General features: G+C 38.6%; 1 protein-coding gene across 6 annotated transcripts in view; it reads left to right on the top strand.

Moving 5' to 3' along the window:
* The window catches only part of LOC116463605 (interaptin-like), a 219,127-nt gene that overhangs the window by 195,793 nt on the left and 7,527 nt on the right, over window positions 1-15,807 (top strand). For all 6 annotated transcript variants that reach the window (XM_058434757.1, XM_032146789.2, XM_058434759.1 and 3 more), the window contains one exon: window positions 2,746-3,045. In XM_058434757.1, the coding sequence (XP_058290740.1) occupies window positions 2,746-3,045 (300 nt within the window). The remainder of the gene's footprint in view (window positions 1-2,745; window positions 3,046-15,807) is intronic.

Genomic DNA, 15,807 nt, shown 5'->3' with positions numbered 1-15,807 from the left:
ATTACACCTCCTAAATTTCTTAAACAGTATGTTCTAAATACTAAAGGTTTTGTTAAGGTTTTCCTGTTTTTATAGGACTTGAGTGTAGAGTGTGTATGTGTGTGTATGTGTGTATGTGTATTAATCAAGACCTAGTGGGGAAATAACGTTTTAAATACGTGCATTAAGAGTCTGTGTTAATTAAGCATCAGACAAGACCTAATGGCTTCTACATTTGTGTACAGGAGGTATGGTACATCCATTTCAGTAGTCCATTGTGAACAACAGGCAGCACCAGCTACATGTGTACAACCAGTGCAATAGCACATGGTCCCACACTCAGAAAGGCCTCGTGCTTTGGATTTATTGCTCTGCAGATACTACCTTGAAATTCTTAATAATCTTACTGGGCATGGTGGCTCATGCCTGTGATCCTAGCACTTTGAGAGGCCCAGGCAAGAGGATCACTTGAGGCCAGGCATTCAAGACCAGCCTAGATAACATAGCAAGACTCTGTCTCTATTAAAAAAAAAAAAAGATTTAATTAGCCTAGTGTGGTGGTTCATACCTGTAATATGTTCATACCAGTTAATATGAACCCTAACCCTCCTGGCTACTTGGGAGGCTGATACAGGAGGTTCACTTGAACCCAGGAGTTCAAGGCTTCTGTGAGCTATGATCACACCATTGCACTCCAGACTGGGCAACAGAGTGAGATCCCTTCTCTAAAAGAAAAAAAATATTCTTAGTGATTTTATCTTTGGACTTGTGTTTTGTAAGTGAAATCCTACTGTGGCAATGGAGCATGTGCCACAAGCTTAGAGCCTTGGCTCCCCCAAGGTTTTGCCTCCCCTAGAGGGTTCTCACCTCTTGCTTCCTGGCTCGTGATGCCCCAGGCTCCACCGAGTCTCCCCCTTTCTTCTTCCTCTCACTCTGTGACTGCTGTTCCAGCCCTGGGTGGTTCAGTATCCCATTAGCAGGAGAATGCAGACAGGCAAGCTGGAACTTGCCAGATGTTACAGTTTCTCAAGAGAAGTCATAAATCCACATTTTGTAAGTGGAACCTCCTGATCTTTAAATGTTGACTGCCTTTTAAAAAATGAAAATATATTTGTGGTTATGTGAACCTCCTCTTCCAAAGATAACTTGCTTTATTTCAGTGTCAGCTCTCCTCTGGGTGATGGAAACCACTGTGCAGACCTGACAGTGGCCTTCTTCCCTCTTGGATTAATTGAAGATAATAGAATATTAATTTATAGAATTATGAACTATGGTGAAGAGACTTCTCACACAAGTTATTCTTTCTGTAAATTTAACATTTGAAACAAATTTTGGATACACAACTCTTTTTATGTAACAGTTCACAAAGTCCTTGGAACCTTGGTCTGTGAATGTTTTCCAGATTCTTAGTGGGCTAGTTTCTTGTTGTGCTAATATTTATAACATGACAATAATTTAGCATAAGTAATAAGGATATGTTTCATTAGAAGCAGCTCGTTTCGTTGTTTTGCTTCTTAAGAAGAAAGAAAACAAGAGGACTTTTCCCTTCTAAAGAATTTCATGCTATGAGGAAAAGCTTCTCCAAGTTATTCTCTCATTCATTTGTCTAGAGGAACCACCTTGAGAAACAGTACATTTTCAGAATATTCAGGTGTTTTCTACAACTGTGCTGTCCATCATGATAGCCGCATGTGGCTACAAAATTTTCCATTAAATTAATTAAAATTAAATACAATTTAAATTCAGTTCCTTGGTCACATTAGTCATATTTCAGGTGCTCAATAGTCAATACTCTTTTTTGAGAGCTATGGTTAGAGTATTTACACCATGGAAATTAGATACAAATCTTGCTTTTTTTTTTTTTATTTGAGAGTCAGTTGTTAAACATTTACCAGCACTGTCAGTAGTCACATGTGGCTAGTGACTACCATATTGGATAGCATAGACTATCTCTAACACCACAGAAAGCTCTGTTGGGCAGTACTGTTCTGGAAGGCATAGTATCTGGAGTTCCTCCAACCATTATATACAAAAAAGAAAAAAATTAGGTTAAAGAAAAATTTATTGGTATAGTTAGGGTAAAGTATAACTCTAGTGCTCTCCTCCTTGCATTCCCCAAAAATCAGCCATTTTGAGATCCCAAAGCCAACCTAGTTAGGTCCAGACAGTCCCCTGATGTACTTGTCAAGACTTGAGCTGAGGCTGGACACAGTGGCTCACACCTGTAATCCCAGCACTTTGGGAGGCTGAGGCAGGAGGATTGCTTGAGCCCAGAAGTTTAAGACCAGCCTTGGCAACATAGACACCATCCCTACAAAAAATAAAAAATTAGCCAGGTGTGGTGGCATGAGTCTGTGATTCAGCTACTGGAGAGGCTGAATTGGTAGGATTGTTTGAGCACAAGAGGTCAAGGCTGCTGAGAGCCATGATTACACCACTGCACCACTGCGCTCCAGCCTTGACAACAGAGCAAGGCCCTGTTTCAAAAAAAAAAGACTTGTGCTATCCTTTGTAGCTTAATATAGTCACAGAAATTTATATATTTCCAAAAGTGCCCAAGTGATTAATGTGATACTGTTTTAAGTAGAAAAATAAATGTTTTAGTCTTTTAAAAAGAAAATCTTGAAGGCCTGCATGTCATGGGTTTGGTTTCATCTGATCAAGTGAGTACACTGATTAATGAAAATAAACCTCTTAAAAACCGTAAGAATTCTGTGGTTACCTAGAAACTATTGCCTACAAGCTAATATGAGATTTATCTTACAGATATCTGACTTAATCACAGGCGCTACAAGAGATCTAAAGCAGGAAGTGACCGCTCTTAAAGAAAAACTTCACAAATCCCATATTCAGTACACTGAAGAATCTAAGTCAAAGGATAAAGAAATTGAAAATCTTAAAAATTTGGTTGCAGAATTTGAATTTCGCTTGAAGAAGGAAATTGACAGTAATGATTCAGTTTCAGAAGACTTGAGGAAGGAAATGAAACGGAAGTCAGATGAACTGAAAAGAGTAATGCTGGCTCAAACACAACTGATAAAGCAATTTAACCAGTCCCAGGAAGAGGTAGGAAGCAGATAGTGGTAACTTTGCAATTAATCAAAGAGCACATGTTCTTTCAACAAACAAACAAAAATGTGAAAGGCAGCTTAGTTTCATGGAAAGAATCCTGGAATGTTAGTCTGACCTAAATCACATCCTGGTGTTCTGTCCTTAACTTTAGGCAGTCAGCCTCTCCAGACCTGGCTTTCTTGTGAACTACATAATCTCTAAATTTTCCTTAGCACCTAGTTCTGTCTTGCAAATAACTATTTTAAGCCTCTAAGACTAGGAATCTTTATATGTTTATGTCTTATTTGTTTTAACATTAAATCTTTGCCAAATAAACTTTTAGATAACTTTCTGCATACATTTTAAAAAAATTAGACTATGTCTTTTAAATACAATTTTACCTTAGGTTTTTACTTCCTATCAATGTAAACTTATAAGGTAATATGCATGCGTCAGTTTTCTTTCTTATGTATGTATGATTATTTCAGTGATGTTTTTCATTCAAACTGGAGTAGACCTATTTTGATTTGAAAACATTTTTGAAAGTATTATGTCTGAACTACTGAGCAATTTAGAAATAGTGAAACAATTCATCTCTTCTCTAATCACCAATATCATATCACATTACAATATTTGATCCCTTTGATGACAGTATAGCAAATAAAGGCAAATGGAGGAAGATTCTGAATGTTGGTGAGAAGTAATATTTTTGTTGGTTTGACTGGCATCAATAAAGGCATAAAAGGAAAGTGCTAATAATAATATCGATTATTAACAATTAAATATGCCATGGTCTTGCTATATTTAAATTATCAGCCAAAATAGAAAGTTTACATAATCATTGTAATTATGTAATTATGAAGTGAACCTATTACAAAGAAGTTATAAATATAAGATAAAATATGGAATAGATAGAATGGTAGATCAAGAATAATGCCTAGGCCGGGCGCGGTGGCTCATGCTTGTAATCCCAGCACTTTGGGAGGCCGAGGCGGGTGGATCACGAGGTCAGGAGATCGAGACCACAGTGAAACCCCGTCTCTACTAAAAATACAAAAAATTAACCGGGCGTGGTGGCGGGCGCCTGTAGTCCCAGCTACTCAGAGAGGCTGAGGCAGGAGAATGGCGTGAACCCGGGAGGTGGAGCTTGCAGTGAGCCGAGATTGCGCCACTGCACTCCAGCCTGGGGGAAAAAGAAAAAACCCCACCCAAAAAAAAAAAAAAAAAAAAAAAAAAGAATAATGCCTAAAACAACTCTATAAGTAGAAATTATTTACATGTTACAAATGAGGAAGAGATTGAAGAAGGTTGAATAATTTCCATAAGGTCAGACGGTTTGGTGGAGCTAAGATTCAAATTCGAATCTCCATGATATGATGTTTCCTCTTTTGGGAAACCTAGTTCTTATTATTCTGCTTCTGCATTTCACAGTGACCACAGACTTAGCAGTTACCATCTCCAGGGACTCAATTTTCTTTTAGTATTATAATTAAGACAAAAAGATGATTAAGTTCTCTTGTTGTTACACAGCAGCACAGTCCCCCCAGTGAAGGAAGCCGCACCCCCAGTTCAGGCAGGAGTAAGGTGGGAGAGCACACGTGGACTTAGCTCCGCTGGAGAAACCCTGAGAGAGAGGTGATGCTGATTTGCCTCAATGAGACAGCAGTAGTGAATCTCTAGAGGAGGGAAGCAGGGTAAAGGACAGAAAGGTCGAGGCAACTAGACTAGCAGGTTTTCTAACTATTCATTCACAAAAGAAATGGCAATATAGAAAATGAGGAGTAACTTATAAACTAGGACAAGTAGAAAAAGACGGAAAGACAAGTAGAAAAAACGTATATTAGCATCTATGTTATTCTGTTCTTGCCTTACTCTAAAGGAATATGTGAGACTGGATAATTTATAAAGAAAAGAGGTTTAGTTGGCTCATGGTTCTGCAGGCTGAACAGGAAGCATAGTTCTGCCGAGGACCTTGGAAGCTTACAATCATGGCGGAAGGTGAAGGAGAAGCCAGTGCATCACATGGTGAGAGAGAGGTTGGGGGAGGTGCCACACTATTTTAAACAACCAAATCTCGCATGAACTAACACAGCAAGAACTCATGCATCAGCAAGGGGATGGTGCTAAGCAATTCATGAGGGATCTGCTGCCATGATTCAAACACCTCCCACTAGGCCCCACCTCCAACATTGAGGATTACATTTCAACATGAGATTTGGAGTTGACAAACTTCCATACCCCATAACAGCATCTATCTGGGTGCCAGGCACGTGTTAGGTAGGTACTGGTGATGTAATTAGGAAGAAGACTGACAACTGCCACTTCCTGCTCTTAAAGAAGAATTTAAAGAAAACTTTGCATGAGTAATTAAATTAATATCCAAAGGAAAGAATGATCTAAACAGAATTTATCATAAAAAAAGCATAGACTGAAAGCTAGAACATTTGCATGAAGAGCCTGTATAAGTTATATATTGCTGCGTGACAAATTACCCCCAAGTTTAGCAGCTTCAAACAACAAACATTTATTATCTCATAGCTTCTTGGGTCAGGAATCTGAGCATGGCTTAGCTGAGTGTCTCTGGTTTAGAGGCTCAAGTTCTCTCATGAGGTTGGTGTCAGGGTATCTACTGGGCTGCAGTCTCATCTAGAGGCTCAACTAGGATGGGATTGGCTTTCAGGCTTACTTATATGGTTGTTGGCAGGATGTATTTGGCCAGTGGCTTCCCTCAGTTCCTTGCCACATGGACCTCTCCATAGAACAGCTCCGTGTGTCAGCTGACTTCTCTCAGGGCAAGTGAGTGAGAATGAGAGAGAGAAGGTGCCAAGACAGAAGCCACAGTCTTTTTGCAACCTAATCTCAGAAGAGACATACCAGTGCTTCTGCTGTATTGCATTTATTACAAATGAATCAATAAGTCCAACCCACACTCGAGGTGAAATCATTGCACAAAGATATGAATATCAGGAGGGTAAGGATCATTAGGGGGCATTTTAAAGGCTTCCAGTCACAGGGCTTCTGGAGGTGATTTTGGCAAGAGAAAATAGAATAAAAGTGAAGAGTGGATTTCTTCGTCGACAAAAGGAGCTGCAGTTGGAACTCTTCCTGCTCATTAGTTTTTAAAAGAAGCCACTTAGGAATAAAGCTTTTTAAAAAAATGTGGACTGAAAGACATAAGACATTGGGTTGGTATGTAAATGACCATAGATCATTGCTAGAGAGGAGAAAAGGATCATCCCAAAGGTAAAGAAAACCAATTAGGGGTGTACTTAGGGGGGCAATTTCCTTTTGTGGGAGCAGGGAGGGTAGACTAGATTTTCCTTTAGAAGTTACCAAAATATCACCTCAAAGTTAACTAATTCGAACTGAACTGTAAGAGTAAGTAATTAAGGCTGCTTCTCTGGCTAAGCATGCCAGAGTCCAAAATATGCTTATAAAAATAGGAAATGAGCCAATAAAAGGGATAGGATTTATGAGCCAAAAAGAATAGAGGCCATAGCATGTAAAGTGAAAAGCACCACTTTTTTTGAAAATGCATTCCAGACACTTGAAATTTCTCAGATTCTGGAGAAATAAAGCTGCATTTAAGTGGAAAACAAATTCCCATTAGAATGAAAATAAATTAATGGTCTAATAAGGAGGCTAATTAAGAGGAGGAAAGCTCTATTCTCTTTCAAGAGGCCAAATAATGGGTAAACTTTGTTTTTAATTGTATGAAGAAAGTTCTCAAGGATAAGAGGAAAGCCAAAGCCTCTAAAGGCCAAAATGGGCCTTCCTAAGTGGAGCAGGGATTATTGGAGCACATCCCCAGAAACAGCAAGGGTCGCAAAGTGGAGCAACAAAGGGTGCAGGTCAATAAAAAGAGAAAATGGAAAATAAAACTGTGCTAGAAATGTAAATGTGAACAAGGAGTCCCTGAAAAGATACATTAAAAGATTGGATTTGCATTTCTCTGATGGCCAGTGATGATGAGCATTTTTTCATGTGTTTTTTGGCTGCATAAATGTCTTCTTTTGAGAAGTGTCTGTTCATGTCCTTTGCCCACTTTTTGATGGGGTTGTTTGTTTTTTCTTGTAAATTTGTTTGAGTTCATTGTAGATTCTGGATATTAGCCCTTTGTCAGATGAGTAGGGTGCAAAAATTTTTTCCCATTTTGTAGGTTGCCTGTTCACTCTGATGGTAGTTTCTTTTGCTGTGCAGAAGCTCTTTAGTTTAATGAGATCCCATTTGTCAATTTTGGCTTTTGTTGCCATTGCTTTTGGTGTTTTAGACATGAAGTCCTTGCCCACACCTATGTCCTGAATGGTATTGCCTAGGTTTTCTTTTAGATACCACCTCACACCAGTTAGAATGGCCATCATTAAAAAGTCAGGAAACAACAGGTGCTGGAGAGGATGTGGAGAAATAGGAACACTTTTACACTGTTGGTGGGACTGTAAACTAGTTCAGCCATTGTGGAAGTCAGTGTGGCGATTCCTCAGGGATCTAGAACTAGAAATACCATTTGACCCAGCCATCCCATTACTGGGTATATACCCAAAGGACTATAAATCATGCTGCTATAAAGACACACGCACACGTATGTTTATTGCGGCACTATTCACAATAGCAAAGACTTGGAACCAACCCAAATGTCCAACAACGATAGACTGGATTAAGAAAATGTGGCACATATACACCATGGAATACTATGCAGCCATAAAAACTGATGAGTTCATGTAGGGACATGGATGAAGCTGGAAACCATCATTCTCAGCAAACTATTGCAAGGACAAAAAACCAAACACCGCATGTTCTCACTCATAGGTGGGAATTGAACAATGAGAACTCATGGACACAGGAAGGGGAACGTCACACTCCGGGGACTGTTGTGGGGTCGGGGGAGGGGGGAGGGACAGCATTAGGAGATATACCTAATGCTAAATGACGAGTTAATGGGTGCAGCAAAACAACATGGCACATGGATACATATGTAACAAACCTGCACATTGTGCACATGTACCCTAAAACCTAAAGTATAATAATAATAATAATAATAATAAGATACATTAAAAGATTGGAAAGGAGGCAGGGAGGGAGAGAGAGCGAGCGAGAGAGAGAGAAAGTTAATATGTTAGAGAATAACACTTATCAATAAAACCAAGTCAAAATGGGTCATGTGCTTCTTGATGCCCATTTTCCTTCCTACCGGTTCCATGTGAGTACAGTCAAGACAGTGTGACCCCACTGTTACGGACCTTGTTGTGATCCAGAGGAAGAATGTGGTAAATCAAATAAACAGCTCACATACAATCACTGAAGGACAATCAGTACAGATAGTTCAATAGTCACACATAAGGGAGCCAAAAGAGCAGTAGTTTTAAATGCTATAGTTCTTGTAGTCATACAATGAAGATGAGTGATACTCAAAAATAGAAAACAATTCTCTTGGTTAAACATGGAGAATTGAATACATATGTTTATCTCTACTTCATTCCATTGCCACTAAAATGGCAATCAATTAATAAAAAATGAATAAATCCATTAGGACAAAGAGAACAGGAGAGGAGTTAGCACTTGATAAAAAAGATATTGACCAAAGCTTACAAAAATGGAAAGCAAGTGTCTAAGAGATAAATGACTTATCAGACTATAGGATATTGAAACCTAATGCCTGTGAGGATTGGGGATGGGAGGATCCAAAACGGAGAAAATCTAGTTATGTGACACAACACTGGAGAGGCTCAGGAACTGGAGAAACTAGGTGCAGGCATAACTTGTTTTATTGCATGTCACTTTATTGTGTTCCACAGATACTGTGGTTTTTTTTTTCACAAATTGAAGGTTTGTGGCAACTCCTATGTCAAGAAAGTCTCTCAGTGTCATTTTTTCAACTGCATGTGCTCACTTTATGTCTTTGTGTCACAGTTTGGTAATTCTTGCAATATTTTAAACTTTTTCATTATTATTATATCTCTTATGGCCACGCAACCAGTGATCTTTGATGTTACTATTACACTTGTTTGTGGGTGCCAAGAATGGTGCCTATATAAGACAGCAAACTTAACAGATAAATGTTGTGTGTGTTCGGACTAATCCACTGACTGGCCAGTCCCCCGTCTCTCTTCTGCTCAGGTCTCCCTATTTGCTGAGGCAAAAACAATATTGAAATTAGGCCAGTTAACAACCCTACAATGGCTCCTAAGCATTCAAGTGAAAGGAAGAATTACACCTCTCACTTTAAGTCAAAAGGCAGAAATGATTAAGCTTAGCAAAGAAAGCAAATCAAAAGTTGAGATAAGCCAGAAGCTAAGCCTCTTGTTCCAGTTAGCCAAGTTGTGAATGCAAAGGAAAAGTTCTTGAAGGCAATAGAAGTACTACCTCAGTGAATACATGAATGATAAGAAAATAAAACAGCCTTCTTGCTGATATGGAGAAAGTTTGAGTGGTCTAGGTAGAAGATCAAACCAGTCATAATATTCCCTTAAGCCAAAGCCTAATCCAGAGCAAGACCCTAACTCTCTCCAATTGTATGAAGACTGAAAGAGATGAGGAAGCTGCAGAAGAAAAGTTGGAAACTAGCAGTGGTAGGTTTATGAGGTTCTGGACAAGAAGCCATTTCCAGAACATAAAGGTACAAGGTAAGATAGCAAGTGCTCATGTCAAAGCTGCGGTAAGTTATCCAGATCTAGCTAAGATCATTTATGAGGTGGCTACATTAAACAACATATTTTCAGTGTAGATGGAACAACCTTCTATTGGAAGAAGGTACCATCTAGGACTTTCATAGCTGTAGTACAGAAGCTTTGAAGCCAAACTTCAAGAATTAGCCTTCAAAGGACAGGCTAATTCTCTCATTGGGAGATAATGCAGCTAGTGACTTTAAGTTGAAGCCAGTGCTCATTTACCATCCCCAAAATCCTAAGACCCTTAAGAATTATGCTAAATCTACTCTGTGCTTTATAAGTGGGACAACAAAGCCTGGATGACAGCACATCTTTTTGCAGCATGGCTTACTGAATATTTTAAGCCTGTTGATACCTACTGTTCAGAAAAAAAAAAAAAATCCCTTTCAAAATATTGCTTCTCATTGACAACGCATCTGGTCACCCAAGAGCTCTGATGGAGATGTACAGGGGGATTAATGTTTTCATACCTGCAAACACAACATCCATTCTGCAGCGCATGGATCAAGGAACAGTTCTGACTTTCAAGTCTTATTATTTAAGAAATATATTTCATAAGATGATAGCTGCCATAGTTATTGATTCCTCTGATGGATCTGGGCTAAGTAAATTCAAAACCTTCTGGAAAGGACTCACCATTCTAGATGCCATTCAGAACATTCCTAATTCATGGGAGGAGGATAAAATATCAATAATTACAAAAGTTTGGAAGAAGTTGATTCCAGCTCTCATGGATGACTTTGAAGGTTTAAAACTTCAGTGGAAGAAGTGGCAGAAATAGCAAGAGAACTAGAATTAGGAGTGGAGTCTGAAGATGTGGCTGAACTGCTGCAAACTTGAACATATAAAAAGTTACTTCTTATAGATGAGCAAAGAAAGCCATTTGTTGAAATGGAATCTACTCTTGTGAAGATGCTGTGAAAAATATTGAAATTACAACAAAGGATTTGGAATATTATATAAAATTAGTTGATAAAGCAGTGACAGGGTTTGAGAGGATTGACTCCAATTTTGTTCTACTGCGGGTAAAATGCTGTCAAACAGCATCACATGCTACAGAGAAATCTTTCTCAAATGGAAGAGTCCATTGATGTGGCGAACATCATTGTTGTCTTTTTTTTAGTTTTTATTTTCTTTTTGAGACAGAGTTTCACACTGTTGCCCAGGGTGGACTGCAGTGGCACAGTCTCAGCTCACTGCAACTTCTGCCTCCCAGGTTCAAGTGATTTCTGTGCTGTTGTCTTCTTTTGAGAAATTGCTACTGCCATCCCAACCTTCAGCAACTTCCACCTTGATCAGTCAGCAGCCATCAACATTGAAGCAACATTGAAGCAGCCATCAACATTGAAGCAACATTGAAGCATCCACCAGCAGAAGATACAACTTGCTGAAGGCTCAGATGGTTGATAGCATTTTTTAGCAGTAAAATATTTTTAAATTAAGGTATGTACATTTTTTAGACTTAATGCTATTGCACACTTAACTACAGTGTGGTGTAAACATAATTTTTATATGCAGTGGGAAGCCAAAAAATTCATGTGACTTTCTTTATTGCAATATTTGCTTTATTTTGGTCTAGAACCAAACCCACAATATCTCTGTATGCCTATGCCTCTGAAAGAGGGATGTAAGGGTGGAACTGAAAACAAGACTGTTTGAAAGATTATAAAAGCACCAAACAGATCATCAGAGATGTCCTCCCAGTTCCCAAGAAGCCCCTGCCCACCATCCTGTCAGAATACCAGGGGTTTACTCTCTAGCAAAACTGAATGAGAAAAGGCACTGAACCTGAGGACAAAAGAGATAAAGCAAGAGTATATTAAGTATGGAGACTTCCCAGTACCCTTCACACTCTCATGTTTCAGAACACAAGTAACCAGGCTTATGTATTAATAGCCATAAAAAAAGAAATTGGAAGAGCCCCCTCTGGAGAAATGAGCTGCCTCAAAAGATAAGAATAGCCTGGCAGAGTGGCCCACACCTGTAATCCCAGCACTTTGGGAGGGCAAGGCAGGCAGATCACATGAAGCCAGGGGTTTGAGACCAGCCTGGCCAACATGGTGAAACTCCATCTCTACTGAAAATACAAAAATTAGCCTGGTGTGGTGGTGCACATCTGCTACTTGGGAGGCTGAGGCACAAGAACCACTTGAACCCAGAAGGTGGAGGTTGCAGTAAGCAGAGATCACACCACTGCACTCCAGCCTGGGTAACAGCAAGACTCTGTCTCAAAAATAAATAAATAAAAAAGATAAGACCCATTGATACTGACAGTTGGGATATCCCAATGAAATGGCTATATCCATGTTCAATCTACCTACTTAGAAGGATATCAGCCAATAAACTGTATACAAGCGCACTGAGCTTAAGGTAACATTTTGGGGACCCATTTTTAAACACGAACAGCCAAGGATCACCAATTATTTGAGAAACATCTCTAATGTGAAGAACAGAAACAATAAGCAAAAAAGAACTTCACAGAGAAAAAATACAAAACAATACAGGGAGCAAAAGAGAGCTTAAAAATATATAATATCCTCAGAGAGAAAAGAGATGATATTGTATTCATTAAACATAAACAGCCAGCTATGAAAAAAGAACAAGAGTGAATATTAAAATATAAGGACTGAAATTTTAAAAAAATCAATATTTGGGTTAGATGATAAAGATGTGAAATCTCCTAGAAAGTAGAAGAGAAAAGCAAAAAGATGGAGAAAAGAAACGAAAATTTGAGGAAATAGGAACTAGAAGACAGTGCCTTCCAAATTCCAAAGGAAAATTACGCCCAGCCTAGAATTCTATATCCTGCCAAAACAATCCATCAAGTATCAAACACAGATATTTTCAGACTTAAGAGTTCTCAAAAATGTTACTACCCTGGCAGCCTTTGTCAGGAAGCTGTTAGAAGCTATATGACAGCACAATGATGGAATAAGTAATAAAGGAGAAAATATAGGAATCAGGAAATAAGGAATCCAACACAGGAGAGAGATGGAGGGAATCCCAGGATAATGGTGGGAAGAAATGCTAGGATTACAGCAGTGCATCAGATTGAAAGAACAACCAGACCAAAAGAATGGAAGGTTCTTAGAATGTTGAACAGAAGAATTGTGGGTTCTTAGAAGTATGTCTCCAAGAACAAAGAGAAGCTGATAGCTTACATGGGGTGTTTGAACATGTTGAGAGGATATTTACACTTCTGTAAGTTTGGTGAAAAATTAATATCAACACCCAGAAAATGAAGCAGAAAAATTATGAGACAATAACTCTGGATGGAAGCTGTGCAAGGGAGAATATGTCATCATAGTACATAACATGGCCCAGATGTGCATATGTTTATATACTATAATCATATAAAGACAAATATAGATTAAGCTAAAAATTGTGACAGAAATATGAGGATAGGAGGAGGAGCAGCATCTGGTGAGAATTGGTATAGGAAGCTGAACCCTCATCTTCCATTCCATGCAGTCAATAGATATGTTCCAAACTGAAAAACAAAGAGATAGAAGTACTATGATGTTATTTTGAAGTACTCAGGGTAACCATCAGAAGAAATAGTTTAAAGATCTGAAAATGGTTATTCCTGGGAGGCAGGACTTGGAAATGTGAAGAAATGCTTTTTTCATTGTGAATTTTAGTATTATTTTACTTTTTAGCTAAATGTAATCCATTAATTTTAAAAAATTAAAAATAATAGAAAGGAATAAAGTATAAAAACGACCTAGTAGAGAAGGTGGCAGAGACAAGAATAAAGGTCAAGCAAGGAATATTGAAGAAAAATCAGGAAAGTTACAAGTAAAACAAAAGCAACAGAATATAAACCTTACTGAAATTTTCTTTTCAGATTATGAGAAATGAAAAAATTAAGACAAAGCAGATTCTAGCTTAAACTTTAGTAACACTAAAGTACACTTCTGTTTATTCCCCAAGTCTAAGTGCAAGGAGAACCCCTCCATGAAGCCACAAAATCCCAGAGGCAAAATTAGCTATACACCTGTGTGCCTATTGCAGTTGCTTATTTATGCATTCATTTAACAGGTAAAGAGTTTTGTTGTTTTCATAGATGCTAAGAAAAAAATAAATCAGGGTAAAAGGGATACTTTCTGAAGGAGAGGTGCTATATTAGATGGGATGGTAAGAGGACTCTGAGGAAATAATGAGGCAAAGAACATTCCAGGGAAAAAACACTCCAGGCAAAGGTAATAGAAAGACCCTTCAGCAAGGAGCATACTGGGAACCTTAAAGAAGCCACAAGGAAGTCAGCAAGCACTGCTGGAGCTTAGTAAGCAAGGATAGTGATAGAAACCAAGGTTGAAGGGCCAGTTCATGTGGAGACTTCGTAGGCTATGATAAGGTCTTTGGATACTTTGCTAAGTGTGATAGAAAGCCACCTAGGAATTTTGAACAAGGAATTGACATGATCTGGCTTATTTTTAGAGGATAATTGACTTCCGTGTAGAAAATATGTTGAAGAGGGCAAAAAAGAGAGCAAGGCTGTGAAGGAGGTGACCAATCACCAGATTTGGGATATATTTTAGGGGTGAAGGCAATAGAGGTCGCTGATTGATTGGATGATGTGAAAGCATAAAAAGGAGTCAAGGATAACTCCAAAGCTTGGAAGCTCAGCAACTGAGAGAGGGCTGAGATGGGAAATGCTAGAAAAGAAATACAATTGGGGAGGAATATCAAGAATTTTATTTGGGACATGTTGATCTTAATATGCCTATTAGATGCCCAAATGGAGATGTTGACTAGGCAATATGTCCACAGGGAAGGCAAGCTGGAGATGTCAATTTTGGACAATTCCACATGTAGCTGATACTTAACCCTTGGGACTGAATGAGATCACCCAGAGGATGAGGTAATAGAGAAAGGGTTGAGAACAGGCACTCTTAACTTTTAGAAGCTGGGAAGAGGAGTAGAATCTAGCAATGGTGACAGAAAAGGAACTTCTGGTGAGGTAGGAAGAAAACCGGAAGAGAACACTATCAAGGACTCTAAAGAAAGACTGTATTTAAAGAAGGGTACATGCAATATAGACAGGCCCACAGTCCCTTATCTGAAAACTTTGGGCTCAGATATAAAATTATTTTGAATTTTAGAAAGTTAGTAAGTACAGTATGTCCTCATAGATGTAGGGCAGCCCCCCCATGCAATGACATTAATACTTCTGCAGTGAAACATCTGAATGTTCACACGAAATGGAATAAAGACTGTAATTAACCACCTATCAGTTCAGTCAGATTTTATCACTAACTGTAATGAGCTACAGCATTTTTTTCTGTTCAGAGCTTTTTGGATGTCAAAAGTAAGGCTAAATGACTGTAGATCTGTATTGGCTTTCATTAAAACAGCTGTTTTTATTGTTTATTGCCCGACAATCTCCTAGCATCTTGAATCTGTTTTGTTTAAAAAACAAAAGAAAGTACATGTGTATCTCTACAGGGCTACCAAGATGATAGGAAAAAATCAAGGATTTGCCTCCTATTAACAGTGGTTACCTTAGAAGTGTAGGAAGAGATAGACAGGGGTTTTACTTCTTACATACTTTTTAAAAATATTGGCATCATGGATTATTTTTAACATTTTGGTGTTTTGAAAATATGTTTCCAATGTAAACTCTATTTTTAAAAAAAGAAAGAAAGAAATTCCATTTACATAAGAAAGTTTAGGCAAGGTGTGGTGGCTCACGCCTATAACCCAGCATTTTGGGAGCTCAAGGCGGGAGGATTGCTTGAGCTTGGAGTTCAAGACCAGCCTGGGAAACATAGGGAGACCTTGTCTCTACAGAAAATAAAAAATTAGCTGGGCATGGTGGCACACGCCTGTAGTCCCACCTACTTGGGAAGCTGAGGAAGGAGGACTGCTTGAGCCTGGGGGATTGAGGCTATAATGAGACATGATCGTGCTTCTGTACTTGAGCCTGGGCAACAACCTGAAACCTTGTCTCAAAAAACGAAAAGAAAAAAGTTTATTAACAAATCTAGCAAAGACGGATTTATGTAAACTCTAAGATTAAATTTTAATAATACATGGTATTTGCAAGCACAAATAGTTTATTTGCAAGAGGGACTTGCTTAGTTTTAGGGTAAGCATTTATTACATTTGC

The sequence above is a fragment of the Hylobates moloch genome, unplaced genomic scaffold, assembly GCF_009828535.3.
Source record: "Hylobates moloch isolate HMO894 unplaced genomic scaffold, HMol_V3 SCAFFOLD_44, whole genome shotgun sequence".
Taxonomy (NCBI): domain Eukaryota; kingdom Metazoa; phylum Chordata; class Mammalia; order Primates; family Hylobatidae; genus Hylobates; species Hylobates moloch.
This window is presented reverse-complemented; position numbering and strand designations above follow the sequence as displayed.